Below are 18,425 nucleotides of genomic sequence, written 5' to 3'. Positions count from 1 at the left end.
TAAGCAAATTCCGCTGCCGGCAACAGTGAAAACCAGGAAGACTGGTATTGTAAACATAGACAGCGCAAGTACTGTTCCATAGTTCTGTTAGTCCGCTCTGTCTGCCCATCGGTTTGAGGGTGATAGGAACTGGACATGCGATCCTCCATAAGAAGAGCAGAGGATAATGCCCTCCAAAATCGGGAAGCAAACTGCGATCCCCTGTCAGTGATAATGATAGAAGGTAATCCGAAGAACCGAAAGACGTGTTTTAAAAACAGATTGGCCAGGATTTTAGCAGTGGGAACGCCCTGACAGGGTATAAACAAAGCCATCTTTGTGAAGTAGTCAACTACGACCCAAACTATGTCATAATCATGGACGGGAGGTAGTTTGACTACGAAGTCCATGGAAACCATGTACCAAGGTCTGTGTGGAACTGGTAACGGACAAAGTAGTCCCATAGGTTTGCTTGTTTTGTGTTTGCATTGCGCACAGAGGGCACAGGATGAGACATAATCCACGACATCTCTCGACATTTTGGGCCACCAACACCATTCTTGTAGTAGTTCTAGAGTCTTTTTCTGGCCCGGATGAGCAGCAACCAGGGAATTATGACCCCAATGCAGTGCCTGGGTACGTGTCTCCTCTGTCCGTAGATACAAGATGCTGTTCATAAACGGAGACCGTCCTTGATTTCGAGACGGAGGTTATGTATCTCCTGAGGATTACATGAAACCCAATCTACGATCTCCTTCTTCAATGACGGCTGAACAGAACAACCACAAACCATATGTTCTGCCAGTAGATGTGGTTTTGTGTTGTTTTCATTGTCCACCCCAGAATGCAGACGGGAGAGGGCATCTGCTTTAGTATGATCCTTTGCTGGTCTATATGTGATACGGAAATAGAATTGGGCAAAAAACGAATGCCAACGGGCCTGGCGAGCAGTAAGGCACTTCATGGTTTTAATGGCCTGTAGGTTCCAGTGAATCGAATACACGATCACCGGATGTTTTGCACCAGGAAGATGGTGTTGCCATGTGAGAAATGCGTCTTTGATGGCCAACAATTCCTTCTCTGTCACTGTGTAGTTTCTCTCGTATGGGGCTAATTTGTGTGAGAAAAAGGCCACAGGATGTTCCATCCCAGTGTCTTTGGAAACCTGGGAAAGAATCGCGCCAATAGCCTGATTAGACGCATCAACTTCTGGAATATACGGCAATTCAGGATCCGGATGTTGCAAGACCGGAGCTGTGGTAAACGCCTCTTTAAGTAGATCGAAGGCAGCCTGGGCCTCTGGTATCTAATAAAATGGGTTCTTGGGACTAGTTAGGGAAGTAAGCGGTGCCATCACTTTTGAGAATGAATGGATAAAACGTCTATAAAAGTTTGCAAAACCAAGAAACGATTGCAGGGACTTGATGGAGACGGGTACCGCCCAATCCAGGATTGCTTTAACTTTGGAATGACTCATTCTGACTCCATGATTGGTGATGTCATAACCGAAGAACTCAACCTCCTGAGAGTGAAAAACGCATTTTTCTGCCTTAACAAAGAGATGATTTTCTCCTACCCTTTGCAGTACCTTGGATACATGTAGTATGTGTTCCTCTAATGATGCCGAATAAATCAAGATGTCATCAAGGTATATAACCACAAATTGATCCATGTAATCTCTAAAGATTTCATTAATAAAATACTGAAAGGTTGCGGGGGCATTGCACAACCCGAAGGACATGATGAGGTACTCATATAAACCATACCGGGTTTTAAAGGCGGTCTTCCACTCGTCGCCTGCCCTTATCCTTACTAGATTGTACGCACCCCGCAGATCTAGTTTAGTAAAAATAACAGATGTGCCTAACTGATCCAATAGGACGTCAATCAAAGGCAGAGGATACTGGTTTTTAACTGTTATGGCGTTGAGAGCCCTGTAATCAATGCAAGGCCTCAAGTCCCCTTCTTTTTTAGGAACGAAAAACAAAAGAGATGCGGCCGGAGATTGGGAATGACGTATAAAGCCTGTCTGGAGGGCCTTATCGATGTATTCCTTCAGGACTGCATCTTCTTGCTTAGTAAGTGAGTGAACTCGGCCGGTTGGAGTTTTGGCTCCGGCAATCAAATCGATAGGACAGTCATATTGACGGTGTGGAGGCAATATCTCAGCCTTGCCTTTATCAAAGACATCATTGAACTAGTGGTATTCCTGACGAATCGATGGTTTAGGTGATACCAGAGCACTTATCCTCGGAAGGCCGTCAAGGAACGCCAAAACGGGTTTCAAGAACCCCTCCAGAATCCAAAAAGCTTTTCTCATTGAAATACTCTGAAGGGTACTGGATATGACCTGTGACCCAATCTATCACAGGGTTATATAATTTGAGCCAGGATAGACCCAATATCAATGGGTATTGGGGTGCTGTGATGACGTCAAAGACCATGTTTTCAGTATGACGGTCAGACAAGGACACTGTAATGGGTAACGTTTCTTCCATTACTAAACCAGAGGACAGGGCCAAACCGTCGACCGTTTTGACTGACTCTGGCACTGATTTAGTGGTCATAGGAACAGCTGATTGTTTGGCAAAGGTAATATCTATGTAGCTATTGGTTGCACCAGAGTCGACCATAGCTCTGGTCTGAATGGTGACTTCATTGAAACACAAGGACACAGATACTGCAATGGAAGATTTTAAAGACAAAGCGGAGTCCGTTTTGGTACTCGGCAAAGGGACTCCCCACTATTGCCGAGCTCTGGCGTTTCCCATCTTTTTTACCGGTTTTCTTAGGACAAGAAACTAGTAAATGTTCAGCAGAACCACAGTACATATAGAGATTATTCTTACGCCGATTTTCTCGTTCAGCTGTGGATAAACTACCCCGAATAGCACCTATTTGCATGGGTTCAGGTTCGTTAGAGGAGACCTGAGGACTTCCAGGATGGTTTGGCGTGGACAAGAAGGGTTTCTTTTCACCCTTTCTGGCAGACCTTTGGGCATCAATCTGGAAGACAAGATCGAGTAACTCTGTGTATCCTGATGGCACCACAGGAACTGTCGACAAGGCGTCTTTCAACTCCTCGGACAATCCTTTATAGAAGACTACGGATTTCTTATCTTCCAGCCACTGTGTTTCGGCCATCAATTGATTGAATCGTGCGAGATAGGCCAATAGTGATTGGTTCCCCTGTTGTAAATTCAATAGTTCCAAATCAGTTGCCTGGGTGACATACCTCATGTCAAACACCTTGCTCATTGCTGACAAAAGAGCATCTCAATCATATAACAATGGACTGTTGGTTTCCAGCAAAAGGGTTCGCCCATGCTGCAGCAGTGCCTCCTAAATACGACAATACAAATGCTGCCTTGGTTGTCAAGTCGGGAAAAGAACTGGGTCTACACAGGAAGTGGAGACAACACTGATTCACAAAAGTGCGGTAGGTCTTGGGGTGTCCCGTAAACCACTCAGGTGGAGCCAGAGGGAACTGTGTTGGCATCAGTACCTGAACCGATTCTCTTTGGGGTGCAGGCATACCTGAACCGGAGGCTACGGGTTCTTGCGAGCCATTACTTGTGAGGAAGTACTTATGGTGTCTTGCATCACGTCCATACGATGGCGCATGGCATCCTGTGCTGTAATCATTTCTTGTCTTAATTCAGCCACCAATTGGGTGAGGACAGTAAGGGGATCGGAACCCTCCATTTCAGGCTTCTGATTCTGTCAAATCCTAGGTTTTAATGACCATGAAACACAAAGAATACCGAGTGATATTTTGAAATAAACCTAAAAGGATACAGACTTTGTAAAGGATACACTCAAAGTCTTCTCCTATCGATTGGTGCTAGGAGTAGAACAGAGTTATGTCATATAAAAGACCTAACTAATGTCACTCTTCGACTAGCATAAGATTACAGTTGAAGAGAGCTATCAGTGAGAAGGGCGTGAGTTGCCCAAGATTCCCCAGGCTGTTGAGAAAGAGGAACTAATTAGAATAATATAGATTTCAAGAAGATAGCAAAAACCTATCTAATGTACACTAACCTGAATATGCACTGCCAAAGATAAGTCCAGAACTGTCCGATGAATCCAAGGAGACAACGACCAGGAAGGGGAAGTGAGGAATCTAACCCGGACAGAACGAGGGCCGCACTAGAGTCGGGTTGGTGCACACACAGGAAAGCGTCCAAAGTCCAGTGCACTTGAAGGTCGTAGGAGTAGTTGGAGAACCTTGATCCGAGAAGTCAAGACCTTTACTGTAGAAAGTTCAAATAGGATGGTCCAGGGCCGTGTATCTCTCCTACAGGATGGTTTAGGATTAGCAGAGGTCTTATGCAGAGTATAAAGATCCCTTAATAGAATGAGATGTAAGTTTGTGGGAACAGAATTCTGCAGTGTGTTAGTGTAAGACTGTGAAAATAGCTGTAGTCTCTGTATGGAACTGAGCAGGAACTGCTGTGTGCCGTGTGGAAATGCAGCAGGAGGCTCTGTATAGAAAACAGAGCAAGAAATTACTGAATGCCGCGTAGGAACACGGAAAAACTGGCCGCTCCGTTACGAGCGGGGAGATTACCTGGCGCCGCGTAGGAACGCGGAAAGCGGCAACCGCTCCTTGTTGGAAGCCTTGTAGGAAAGCGGAAACCTGGAAACTCTGCTACGAGTGAGAGTTACTGGATACCAAGTAGTAACACAAGAAAGGCAACGTGCGGACTCCAGTCCGTTACATATCACTGAGTGCAGAATATGGCGTCCGCGAGAAGAAAGCAGAAGCAAGGCTCTAGAACGCTGAAAAACATGAAATGATCAGAAGCGCTGTTTCTTTGCATCTGCTTCATTTAAATAACATCAGCTGACATGCACCTGACCAACGTGACGACGTATGCGTTGATCAGGTGATCCGAGCACGCAATGTTGTAATAATTGCACAATAACAGCGTAGCCCCAACATGTCATAAAGACCACAACAATATTAGCGGCGCCTCCCACATAATCTCAATTGAGAATAGAATGGCCTGGCCGTTCTGTAAGCAGAAGATACCGGTAATAAGGGGCGTTTAGGGAAAACAGGCGAGCTGGATGATCCTGGGATGGCTGGCATGACACTTAGTAAACTGGTTAAGTTAATATCCCTTCTCGCATGTCATTTATTGTGTTGGTCTAAATGTCAAATATCACCAATCACGAGGTACGAGATTGAACTGGTCAGGCAAAAACATTTCTGCCTTTAACATATTTTTAGAGAGAAGAGGAATAGATCTTTTATATTCTTAACTAATTTTGCCATCAATGAGATAGAAGTAGAGAGCCTCTTTGACATTGTAAATGAATGGGCTTTGGCCTTTGCACACTACATGACAAACATTCATATATATGTTCTGATAATTCATCCCATCAATATTGGGACCCTATACTAAATAAACGAAAGCTGTTATATCGGTTAGAGTTAAGGCTAGTAACTAGTGAAAAACTGTCATCTGAGTGGTATATTATTAAACGCAAGAAACTGCAAAAGAAATATAAAAGTTGGTTCATTTCACACAAGCAAATAGGCTGGCAGCGGATTAATGAAAACTTAATTAAAGGTATTTTGTCCAGAGATTTTCAAAGCTTCTAGAAATTGGTTAACTGAAAAGAGGATGAGACTAAGAAATTACATTGCATGCCCATTGAAGCGAAGCACGGGATTGACTTCATACTGAAATAATTTGGTCCAGTGCAATGTGTTAAATTTGAGGAAAACTGGAGGTAGAATTCTTGATGAAATCAGGATTTTGATAGATGAAATAATTGATGTCATTAAAACAATGAAAAGCTATGGCACCGGACGGTCTACTAAACATCATATTAACGATGAGTCTGTTATGGTGGGCTCAATTTCTGAAATCTACATTTAACGTAATAATTACTTCTGTTAATATCCCCAAAGCATGGCAGGAAGCATCCATTATTCCCATTTATAAAAATGATCAGAGGAAGGAGACTAGTTTCTACCATATTATTGCATTATTAAATATAATTAGTAAGGTGCTGGGAAGACTTTAAAGCTGGGCAGATGAGGAAAACATTGTAAGTCACTTTCAAATGGATTTTAGAAAAGAGTGCTCTTTCGTGCATAACATCCTAGTTATGAACCTTCTATGCAAAACAGCACAAATGACTGATATAGCTCCTCTCTTTGTGGCTCTTATTGAATAATAAGCAGCCTTCAACCTTGTCTGTAGGGACTGCTTGTTAGGCAGAATTATATGCAGTACCCTCTGGGAACACCACACACAATTAAGACTACAAGTGACAGTACAAATTCACCTTTGGTACAAGCCTGTACTACACAGTAAAGTGGTAGCAATGGCTGAGCAGCCAGACTTATCTCAAGAGCAAGTGAGCAGTATCAATAGTTAGAGCAAGGACAGCAATTACTATGATTCAAACAAACACTGACTCAAGGTTTTCTGAGTAAAACAATATACATTTATTTACACAACAGTTTTATAACATTTCACTAAAGTAAAGCAGTTTAAAAATCACACTCTTAATACACCACACCACTCCCAATAAGTTCCAGACAAGTTAAGCTCACAAAATGAAGTGGGAGCAAAATAGCACTCCAGAAATTCAAAAGGGAGGGAAAGACAAAGTTAGGCAGAAATTGAACCACACCAACAGGTAAGTACTCAGGGCAATTGAGTGTTAGGGAGAATTCTCTGTTTAGGCTGAATTTCCTAACCTAGTGAGTCCCCCAGCAGCTTTGCTGGATTTTTGGGGTTTATTTTTTTCTCCTGCCAAAGAGTGAGACTCTTTTACCCTCACTCTTGGGCATGATTTGAGTGTGTTTCTTTGACTCTAGATGTATTTAATGGGCTATGGGGTCTTTTACTCCATAGGGCTTCATGTGTTTTTGTGATGTGTGTTACACAGCACCCTCAGTGCAGTAACACAGGGGTGTCATAGTGACCCCCCAGTATAGACTCCATACCCTGGGACTGACTACTGTCTCCCAGGGCATGTAAAGTCACCATTGACTTTACTAGTCTTGAATTCTTAACAGAACCAGTACAAACCATCATATTGTGGACGTACTGTATTCGATTACCCCGGGGTCTGTTAGTCGAGGGGGCACGTCTCCGTCCCCCCTGATTGAGTTTTGGCTAGTGGCAGTGGATACTACTTTTTATATTCAACCGCGATTATTTCTCTATGGGATTTTCCCATTGTTCGAGGCTACTATCTTTATTTATTTAATTACGATAGCCTCGAACATACCGCCGGTTTATTTAATTATTATTAATTCTCCGGTTGGTATTTTTTGCCAGAACTCGGTTCTAAAATGGCGTTTGTGTTCTCTTCTGTGACTCCAACCCAAGTCCAGCCCTTTGTTCCACTTTTTGGCGGACTTCTCCACAGAAGCCCTCCAAAGTGGTGCCACTCTGTCTGGGGTACTTCGGAGGGGTGGAGGGGGATTTAGGCACCCTGGACTGAGTTGCCTAGGCAACTCAAGTCGCACTCCGTCCTGATTGGCCCAAGTGGTGAGCCGGCCGGCTCACCACTTAGCATGTTTGAGTGACAGCTAGGCTGAGTGAATGGGGGTTTTCTGCATAAAAGCAGGGCTTTGGGGACTGGAACTTCAGAAGTCGCCACAGGACCTAAGAATCCGCCGAGGGAGAAGCTGAGCCGACCTGCCACGATGACACCACCGGTGGAGCCCTGCTGGACCGTCTCACCACTTTTCCCAACGACAGAGGAGATCTCCCGCCGGAGAGTCTTCTTCCTTTGACTGGTGGGGATAACCAGTTTCACCGTCTTGTCACCTTCCTGACGCATCTCGTGGCCGCCTTGCCTGTGCCAAGCACCCCGGCAACCGGAATACCACGTTTTACCACGACCGCGAAATAAAGGGTAATACCTTTAACTGGAAAAACTCTGCGGCTGGTTTCTTCCCTGGCAGTGCAACGACCTTCATCTTTCCTCCAAGTCGAGATCTTCTCTTCCCCTGGACGACGACGAGACTTGCACCCGCTGCCAGGAACAACTGCCACCGCTGGAGGATCCTTCCCACTTAAGGTACTGTGTCCCGCCCGGCTTCCCTTGCCACCGATTGTACGGGGTAGATTTAGTCCCCGGCTTTCGAACCTGGGTTAGCCTGGGACACCCTGGCTAAACTTTTCTGAGCCTCTCTAAACTCTTTTCGAACTCTCTGCAAGACTTTCAAAGCCTAGTGTAACTGTGTGATCTTGGGCGCCTTTGTGCTCTGCTCTCTCTAAGAGTGGGCCCAGCCTATGGACTTTGGCTCACAAGTGACTTTTGCTCTTCTGCCTTGCTAATAAGGTTCCTAAATCTTAGAGTGGTGTATCTTTCCATATTCTGTCTTTTTCCCTCCCTTCTTCATGCACTTATTGGAGTGCCATCTATAGTTAAGCGCTCACTTCTGTATGGAAATAAGTGGTGTTAACTAAGACTTATCTGATAAGGAATAAGGGTTGTATATATTAACTGTGTAACTGTGTTTAGAGTGTTTTACAATAAGAGTGCTGGAGTGTTTCAAACAGTGTGTTTTTAAATAATTAATTATATACTTTGATACCAAAGCTCTGGTCAGTGTTTGATTGTATTGTGTCTGAGTGCCTATTGTGTATACTTTGCATACTGCCTAGCTCTTCTTGAGGGAAGTCTGACTGCTCAGCCACAGCTACCAGGTAAATCTGGGTGGTACAGACTGCTACCAAGTGGGTTTACTGCTAACACCTGTAGTCCTAAATCTTTTGCAGTGTTCCCAAAGGGAACTGCACAGGTTTCTGCCTAACATTGAGTAAGAGGAACTACAGTGATAGAATCAGGTAGAAAGGCTTAAAGCCAAAGTCACTAAGTCAAAAGTCTTTTGCTCAAGATCACACGGTTCAGGGTAGTTTGCGGTAAAGTTCGTCCCACGGGTTCTGGACGAGGTTGGTTGGCAGAAAAGTTAGTTCAAAGAGAAGAGAAGGACAAGCCCTCGGATTGGAGAAAGATTTCACACACTTTCACCGCGGCTGAACGAAACGAACAACCAGATTTACACAGTACCTTAAAACGGAGAGGAAGCTGTAGCTGAGGCAGACGTTCCTGGTGGTTCCAGCAGGCTCACGTTTCCTGAAGCGACTGTCAGACTGACACGAAGTAGGAAGACTGGAGGGTCCTGCATCACCCAGGGAAGAAACCAGCAGCAGAGCAAAGCAACAAATAAAAGGTGCGCTCCTTAAAACCCAAGCAGAGTCCGACCCTTCCTGGCTATCTGGCCCACTGTAGCTCTACAGTGAATTCGACCAGAGGAGGGGTCCTGGCTTGAAGTTTGGGCAAACTGGTTGGTCCAACCAGCTCAAGCGAAGAAGATTCCTGGAGGATCTTCTCTGTCGTTGGAGTTCGAGGATTCAGACCCGCATCAGGGCTTCACCGGGCTGCTCAGTCGTGGTAGGGGTCCTCTTCCATCAGCTCCCCATCGGTTCTTTCGTTCCAGTGGTGACTCTGCCTTTCCAGTCCCAGAGACCTGCTTTTTATGCAGTTTTCCCCCATTCACACAGTTTGGCTGTCAATCACGCAGCAGGGTGGCTGTCCTGGCAAGGACAGTCACCCAGCCAATCAAACAGGAGTGAGACTTGGGTTACCAAGGGAACCCATGGCAGGGGTCCTAAGACTCCTCTCTCGCATTCTGCCTAGCCAGACTTTCAGGTGCCTTAAGGAGGGCTTCTGTGCAGAAGCCCGTGAAAAGACGGTGAACAAAGGGACCAAACCTGGTTTGGCGTGCAGAGTAAAACACGAGAAAGACTTTTACAAAAGAAATGGCGAATAAACCCAGCCGGAGCCGAAATAATATATATTTGGTCAAGCAGGTTTATGTTCGAGGCTACTAAAATAGCCTAAAACAGTACCATGGTTATTTAAGATAACCGCGGTAGGAAAAATAGGGTAGTTACCACTGCCACCAGCCAAGTCTTGATGAAAAGGGAGCGAAACAGTGCTCCAAGAGAAACAGACAAAAAGGGATAAGAATTAACCCTTTCCAATACTCCATGTAAGATGGGGTTTACTGGGTCTCTGATTTGAAGAGACTACATAAAGTTAATGGCAACTTTACATGTTTCTGGGAGACAGTAGTCAGTCCCAGAAAAATTGAGTCAGTGGGAAGTCTAAAAGACAACCCTGTGTCACTGCACTAAAGGTGCTGTTTAACACGCACAAAAAAAGGATGCCCATGGAGTAGGTGAGGCTCCAGAGCCCAAGATCACACACATTGTAAAAACACACACAGCAAAACACATGCAAGAGTGGGAAAAAGGCTCACACTCTTACTAGGTGAAAAAATAAACCCTAGAAATCCAGCAAAGCTGCTGAGGGACTCAGTAGGTAAGGCAAATTAGACATTCATGAGAATTCTCCCTAACACTGCTCATGGCGAAAAGGTAGACGCAAAGCCAGTTGATCCAAGATGTCTGAGATGTCTTATTCAACTATACATTAATAGGAGTGTTAAAATCAGACTAGATCAGGTGGGCCATTATTCCAGATAGATAAACACCCATAGAGGTTTGAAGCAAGGTTGTATGATTGCCCCCTGTCTATTCAACTTTTATTTCTCAAATTTCCATTTTTTCCTAGGGGAGTTTGTTTGTTTGTTTGTTTGTTTGTTTGTTTATTTATTTATATTGCGCACCAGACCCTTAGGTTACCGGGCGCAGCAACAAGTATATGCGAAGCTTACAATGTTACAATGTTATATAAATGAATTTACAATATTACACCATATTGCACAAATTACAAGAATGTACAGATAAAGATTTGCCGTATTTACATGAATGTACAGTTAGCAACATACAGGATTTGCGGTAATAAGCATAAAGGTTGATGTCACGTCAGGGTGCATTGGGTCGGACTACACTTGTGAGTGTTCGGGTGTTAAGTCGTTGTTGGCGATAATGTGTTTGATAAGGTTCCTTCTGAAATGGGGGAAGGGTTGGTCAGCTCTTAGGTTAGGTGGCAGGGCGTTCCACAGGTTAGCAGCTTTCACAGGGAAGCAGGCGCCACCAATTTTGGCGAGTCTGAATCTAGGTACTGCCAAACAATTGGAATTGGCGATTCTCATGGGTCTATTAGAAGTTTTTCTTTTTATTTTGTCCATTAAGTAGCTGGGAGCTGCATTATTTAAGGCCTTATGGGTTAATGAGATCATTTTTAGCTGGATTTTATTCTCCGTAGAGAGCCATTTATGTTGCCGCCTAGTCGAGGAGATATGCTCCCTCTTTTTTATTCCTAATGCAGCTCTGAGAGCATTATTTTGTAGAATTTGAAGTCTTAGGGTAGTGGCTTTATTGGCGCTACTGTATAGGGCATTACAGTAGTCTAGTCGGGAAAGAATTAAGGCTCTAGCCAGGATTAGGCAGCTGGTATTGGACAGGAAGGGCTTGCCTGCTCTGATCAATTTACAAGTGTAGGCAGTAGTGGAGGCTAGGGAGTTTACCTGTTTAGTGAAGGACAGGGTAGAGTCGAGATAGAAACCAAGTGTTTTTACTTCCCTCGAGACTTTAATGGCATTTCCGTCTATGCTGAAGGCTGAGTAATCCGGGCCCAATTTGTTAATATTAGCTTGTGTGCCCAGAATGATCAACTCTGTCTTATCATCATTCAGGCAAAGACCGTGAGTGGCCATCCATGCCTGAATGATGAGATACACTCTATTCACCAACTCCCCATCCCTGCTGTGATCCCCAGAAAGTGGGAAGAGAATCTGTGTATCATCTGCATAGTTAGTGTAGGTGATACCGAGATTGTCCAGATCGTAGAACAGAGGTTTGGTGAATATATTGTAGAGGGTCGGAGAGACGCAGGATCCCTGAGGGACTCCACAAGTAATAGGTATAGGGTCAGCTGCTGCCGAAGGGGAAAAGACTCTCATAGTTCTCTCACTTAGAAAGGATTCTATCCAACTGATGGCTTGGGTGGAGAAGTGAGCGGCAACGTCCAGGTGTTTGCAGAGGACTTTGTGGTCCACAAGATCAAACGCAGCTGAGAGATCTAGTAGGAGGAGGAGGGCTGTCTTGCCCTGATCTCTCAGTTCGTCTATTTGGGCCTTTAAGTCAATCAGGGCTGTTTCCGTTCCGTGTAGTGGGCGGAAGCCAGATTGTCTAGTTCCTTGTAGTTTGTGCAGTTTAAGGTAGTTTTGAATCTGTATATAGGCCACTTTGTCCAGGATCTTTAGCAGAAACGGAACTGTAGTGATTGGGCGGTAATTGGTGGGGATAAGAGGATCTAGAGTTTGCTTTTTAAGCAACGGGAGCACCCAGGATTGTTTTAGATTAGCTGGGATGATGCCAGTAGAGAAGGATGCATTGACCAGTTTGGAGATAAATGGTGATAGGTCTCTGGCAGCGTCTTTTATTAGCTGTGCTGGGCAGATGTCACCTTTGCAGTTGGATGGTTTGAGGGTGAGGATAATTTTTTCAATCTCAAGTGTGGAAGTTTTGGTGAAGGAAAATTTGGTATGTTGAGGCATGTGGATCGCCTTAGGTGGTGACAGTGTAGGGAGTTTAAGCGAGTCTTTTTTCAGTTGAATTTTGTTTTGGAGGGTAGTGATTTTATTAGATAGAGCATATTGGATGTCAGAACACCAGGTCTGATCTTTAGTGCAAGTGTCTGGTATGGCAATAGGTGACTCAAGTTCCTTTAGGATGGAGAAGAGTTCCTTCATGCTTGATTTAGAATTGGCGATACGATCGTTGTATGAGTTTTTCTTAGCCAGACAGACTGCGTTTTTGTATTGACGGGAGATAGATATTAGGTTAGCCTTGTTCTCAGCAGTTGCACATATTTTCCAGTTGGATTCATATTTTCTCTTGGTGAGGCGTAAGGCCTTGAGTTCGGGCGTGAACCATTTATTTAGATGGGCTTTGGGTTTACTTGTGCGCATTTTAAGTGGGGCAATTTTGTCCAAGGTATCAGTCATAATTTTGTTATACTCGTGAACTAAAGTGCCGGGTTGAAGTTGACTTCCCGCAAAGTGGAAATGAACACGTGGCTTAAATGTCCTACCCACATGACATCATCCTACTGGATCATACTGAAACGGGCCTTCAATTAGCTTTACATACATCCCTTGGGTTGATTTGTAGCAAAATTCCACATGCAAATTAATTTCTCCAAAACAAAAATGATGTAATTCAGTACAAATAAACATAGGCGAAAATATTATTTTAGAACCGCTGATGGAGTGAAATTATCTGGGAGTCTTAATTTATAATAAATGTATTGGAAGAAAGTTACTGGAAAACTGGTTATATAGTGGTTTCATCCTCGCCTTCAGATTGAATACACTGCACAGACGATTTGCTGATTTACTCGTAATACCAGTAATATCTTTATACAAACAAAAGTCTATACCAGTTTTGCTTTATAGATTGCAGGCAAAATTATATTGGCCCTTGGTTAACCAGGTTAGAAGGACGATTTTGGCGAAATTGTCTGGGGTTGTCTAAATTGATTCGGAGTGAATTGGAGATGATATCATCATCAGTAACAGTAGTAGGTATGCTCCTTACAATTCTGAGAAGCGGGCTCCACTTGTGCTCCAACCATCAACTGACTTTGTTAAGGAATTCTACTGTAAATTTTCTTCAACAATATTGATTTTGATTGGAACTTTATGGATCTGTTAACAACCCAAATACAATGGATGAAAGGCACAATTATGGTACTGCTGGAACAATTCTGCAAGCATTGTAAAACTGCCACAAGCATATTGATATTACAAGTTCCACTCAGTTTTCATGTCTATTCAACCTTGCATGGCATTTTCTCCAGACAAGTTAGCTCGTTGAATACTGATGAAATTCAGGTTGAATCAGCTGGAGAACCTTGAAATCTTAAGAGCCCGTAAGCATAGTATAAAAACTTTGATGCTGCCATTTATACAGCCAGGCTAATGAAGGGGAGACCCTAAAACATCTATTTATTGATTGCATAGGCATGGAAGAATACATTCATAAAATATTTAGGCGATTTGTCCATAGTGATGAGAGACTGAAATGCAAGGAATTTTGGGCAAGATGCATGTGGGTGTCATCAAGTGGCACACCCTCCTCACCTGATTCTTCCTCCGATGAAAACACCACCTCTTCGTCGGATGCAACCGTAGAGCCCTTCTTCCTGGATGTCTTCCTTTCTTTGTAGAGAAATGGCCGACCCTGGCAGGTAGCCACTATGCCCGCTGGAAGCACAGCCTAGGCAGGAGGCTGACCTTGCAGAAGCTGCCAAAGGTGAAGGTAAAAAGCCTGAGGCCATAAAAGACCCTTCTGCGGAGTAGGAAGAGCAGGCTTCTGCATTTTCCAGTAGGCAGCAGAAAAGAATGCAGGTAGTGATAACGTCAGGAAGGGAAACACTGCAAGTACTGTGTATAGGAGAAGCCAAGAAGGAATTTGTGGATGTGAACAAAGGCTCAGAATCCTTGTGGAGAGCGAGTCCAGGAGAAAAAACAGCTGGGTTAGAGAGCGTACGCGGTGTAGTGAGGGAGAGCCCAGCATGAGTGTGCCGTGTGAACCAGAGGGAGAGAGGCAGCGAAGATACACTGCGAGCCAATGGAGGAAAAACAGCAGAAAATGTGCTGCTGTCCAGGAGGGAAAGCAACACAGAGGAGCCGCGGGACAGAAAGGAGGCAAGAAAAACAGCATGCAAACCTGGAAGGGAAGTTGCAACGCTGCAAGGAGGTGGCGGAGCCAGCTCTTGACCGAGCGGCCAACACAGAGAGCTAGAACGTACACTCGCCTTTGAAAAGAAACGTGACTGCGAGTTCAATGAAGGATCTTCCCCATACACTCCAACGACACTGTGGGGGGGGAAGGGTTGGGCACAAGTAAATCTAAATGTACCATTGTTGCCTTCTGGAATTAATTCACAAGGAAACATGCTTCATTTTTAGTAGAGGTATTTGGGCACTAGGGTTTTGAATCCACTTGCACTACACTAAAATACTTTCTGGTATATTTAGTTGAAACCATTAATTATATAAATTGGCTGCAAGATCATGGGTAGTGGATGTGTTGCCCACACCTCTGTTTAGGATTAGTAATTGTTTGTTCCCACATATCTCGTGAATGAAACAAAGAGGAAATCTTATTTCTTATATCATTGTTTGTAAAATCATTGTGTTCTTTATTGATAGGGTGGTCAAAGTGGTCAGCCGACACATGTTTCAACCTCTCCTGGTCTTTATAAAGGCTGAGTCATTACAATTTGTGTCATTCTCTGCAACAGTGGTGATACAATGTGACATGAGTGTGTAAAAATAGAATCTGTGATTTGACATTGTACAAGTACGGTGTGGGATACATGTTATTTGACAATAATATTGTGATTTTGGTGGGAGGGAAGAGAGCAAGGTAGGAAAAGAGTAAAACATGGTTAATTTACGCTGTTCGTACTTGGTTAATTCTAGGTGGAATACTACATTGCTAGGCCTGACACGATAAGCCCTACCTGGTACGTTTATGTCCATATACTGGTGTGGTGATTCACGATGGATGGCTGGAGTGGAACGCTTCCACTGCTTCTCCTGATAGGCTATAACAAGTTGGGCCTTGATGGGCATGGGTCTGGGAATGATCAAGGGGTGGTGTCAAGTGTAGGTTACTGGAATCTAATTGCAGGCCCATGTGGGCTAGTTTGGACAACTTGAAGTCTGAGGGCTGCTAGCTTGTGCAAGGGCCCTGTCTTGAGACGTGGTCTGATCTTGGCACTTGGTAATTACATGTAGGGCTGATAACTTTGACCTCCATATCAATAAAGAACACAATGATCTACAAACAATGATATAAGGAATGAGCTTTCCTCTTTGCTTCATTTTTAGCATCATCTGTTAAATTGTGCTTCTTAGTCAATGTTCCGGGGGATGATTTGAGTATATCTTTCTTTTTAGATTGTTTGGATATAATGAACTTCTGATATATGAATTGCATACAAATTTGTTTTAGTGGAATTTTCTATACTGATGTAGATTATGTATCTTTTATTTTTCTTTATTTACCAAAAAAGGTTTGATAATAAAATATTTTAGACATTGTTTTGTAATAATTGTAAAGTTAGTGTATAAGGTTTAATGCAAATCAAACATGCACTTAAAATAAAATTTCTAAAAAGTTGAAACCTATGTTTCCTTTCTATTCCTTTTATCTCCACTTCCTTTCAAACGGGTAGGGAGAGTTCACATTTTTGTACAGTTATGGTTGACTGTGAGAATAAGTGCAGCTTTTTTCATTTATGCTATTCTGCCCTAAGAGGACGAACCTGTACAGTTACATATTTGTGCCTCCACTAGCAACTTAGGGCTTTGCAGTTCCACCACCTCTGTATTCACTTATCGGACAGATTGATGATAGGCCTATCCAGGATCGCTTGCCGTCAAAAACCTTTAGGGTGGACTTGGGATGGCTTCATCCTTAGTCATTCCAGTGTTCCAACCTAGGTGGAAGAAACCATATATTTCAATGGGCTTAGTAGGGGTCCCTTCGAACATGTCTCCCCTGATTGGACATTTCATCCAGTTTTGTGTCCAGTATTGCTCCAGTGAGGCAAATCTAGTTCTGCAGATTAACTGTTATATCTCCTCGTTCACCGACAGGCCCAGTGAATGGAGCAGATCCAGAGTTGTTGGACCATCCTCAAAGAATTGCTGCTGGTAGGAATCTATGGTGAGTTATTCTGCCAGGTAGGGGACTGTCTGCAACTCTATTCTTCCTCTGTTGAGCAGCTACCTCTGCCCTGCATTAGGTTATCACTGTTGGATGGATGCTGTAAAGAAATGCGTGAGGTCCCGCCATATGTCTTAGATCAAAGCCCCACAACTGATCTCCATGCCTAAAGGTTTGTAAGATCTAGCTCAGAGGGACCAGCTAACATTTCTGCTACATAAAATGTTCAGATTTTTGAAGTTCAGGATAGGTCTATGCTTCTTGTTTTTCCTCTCTTTCAGAAAGTGCTGGAAGTAAGACCTCCACTGCCTCCTTCTTTTGTAAGCGCAACTGTTTCATCTTGTCTAGTAATATTTTCTACTTCTTGTTATAAAAGATGTAGGTTTGAGAGTACCTCTGCCATGACATCTCCCATGACTGTTGGACCTGTTGGAGGGAAATAAGGATTACATATAATGAATTTGAAGACCGAAAGATAATCTCTTTTTTCCAGAAATTGGAAACATTTGTCTATCAGTCTGTGGGCCCTCCCTGATGTAGCCTGCTTCGCCCTCTAGGAGCCTGGAGGTTGAAGCAGAGTTGTGTGGCCTCTTACAGATTGTCTTGATAGCTGAGATATATGTTTATGATTGTGTTTATACCTCCACTAGTTCCCTTGATTACAAGGCTTTCTATAGAGGTTTTCACTGTTACATCTTTTTAGGCAACACAATCCTTTTCTTCATCCTAAAATGTTTGAATCCCTCCATTCGTTTAATACTTAGCAACAAAATAAGGTACTGTACAAATTGGTGCTACATTGATACAGCCAGCCAAACCCTCCCCCACAGTCTGAAAACACACTGTAGCATATTATGCAGAAGCTGCTATGCCTTGATGGGACACAGACTTTGGTTATAGAAGTCTCCTTTGTCATTAGTTTTAAATTATACACTGTACTGATTGTTAATTTTTAATCCAACAATATTTGTAGGGTGCCGTGCCCATATTTGACATCTGTAAATTACACAGCTGACACATGTTTCGACCTTCAAAGTCTTCTTCTAGGCTCTATGTACAATTAGCATCATAGACATCAACATGAACCAAGAGTAGATACACCATTTTAACATTACTCCCACAGTGGCCATGATTTATGGCAATCATTTTGTCAAAGCAACAAAATTGGGACACAAAAAAAAAAAGAGGTAAAATCCATCAATGGGTCATAAGTGATATGGAATCACATGGAAAGAATTTCAGAGGTGATTTGAGGTGAAATATTTTGGATTTAACCATAACATTACCAGGCAAGCATAATGAACAAAAAACGAAAAAGACAAGAGAACAAAAATACAGAAACAAGAAGAATATACGGTACCAGTCAATGCAATGCGATATCATATACATTGTAATGTTGTAATATATGATTAATACCCTGGCCGTTGCCACACCCAGTGTGAGTATGCTTAAAATTAAGCTGTAATCATAAAGCACTGTTTTATAACACCAATTACAAATTCTTGAAGTGATTGGGTGCTAATTGGTTAGTCCTATATATTGCTGCATAAGTGCCACCTCCACCTGTTACTTATACTGCAGTGCCTACCATAGCTTGAACACTACTCAAATTGTCAGGTTGTTCTAGTGACTTCCAATTGAGCCCGAACACTTGGAACCGGTTGGTAAATGTTGTGATCTACAGTAGAAGGCAAATGGAGTCCCACAAATTGAAACCTAAATGGAAGTGTGTGTCATACCTCCAGA

At 43.3% G+C, this 18,425-nt stretch overlaps 1 protein-coding gene across 2 annotated transcripts in view; it reads left to right on the top strand.

Moving 5' to 3' along the window:
• LOC138521761 (E3 ubiquitin-protein ligase TRIM17-like) overlaps window positions 1-18,425 on the top strand; it is an 870,777-nt gene that overhangs the window by 172,303 nt on the left and 680,049 nt on the right. For both annotated transcript variants that reach the window (XM_069634825.1, XM_069634826.1), the window contains exon 3: window positions 16,610-16,679. In XM_069634825.1, coding sequence (XP_069490926.1) covers window positions 16,619-16,679 — 61 coding nt within the window. In that variant the 5' untranslated portion in view covers window positions 16,610-16,618. The remainder of the gene's footprint in view (window positions 1-16,609; window positions 16,680-18,425) is intronic.

This window comes from Ambystoma mexicanum, chromosome 13 (genome assembly GCF_040938575.1).
Source record: "Ambystoma mexicanum isolate Mex_15411 chromosome 13, UKY_AmexF1_1, whole genome shotgun sequence".
NCBI classification, from domain to species: domain Eukaryota; kingdom Metazoa; phylum Chordata; class Amphibia; order Caudata; family Ambystomatidae; genus Ambystoma; species Ambystoma mexicanum.
The sequence above is the reverse complement of the archived record's forward strand: the minus strand, read 5'-3'. Positions and strand labels throughout refer to the sequence as shown.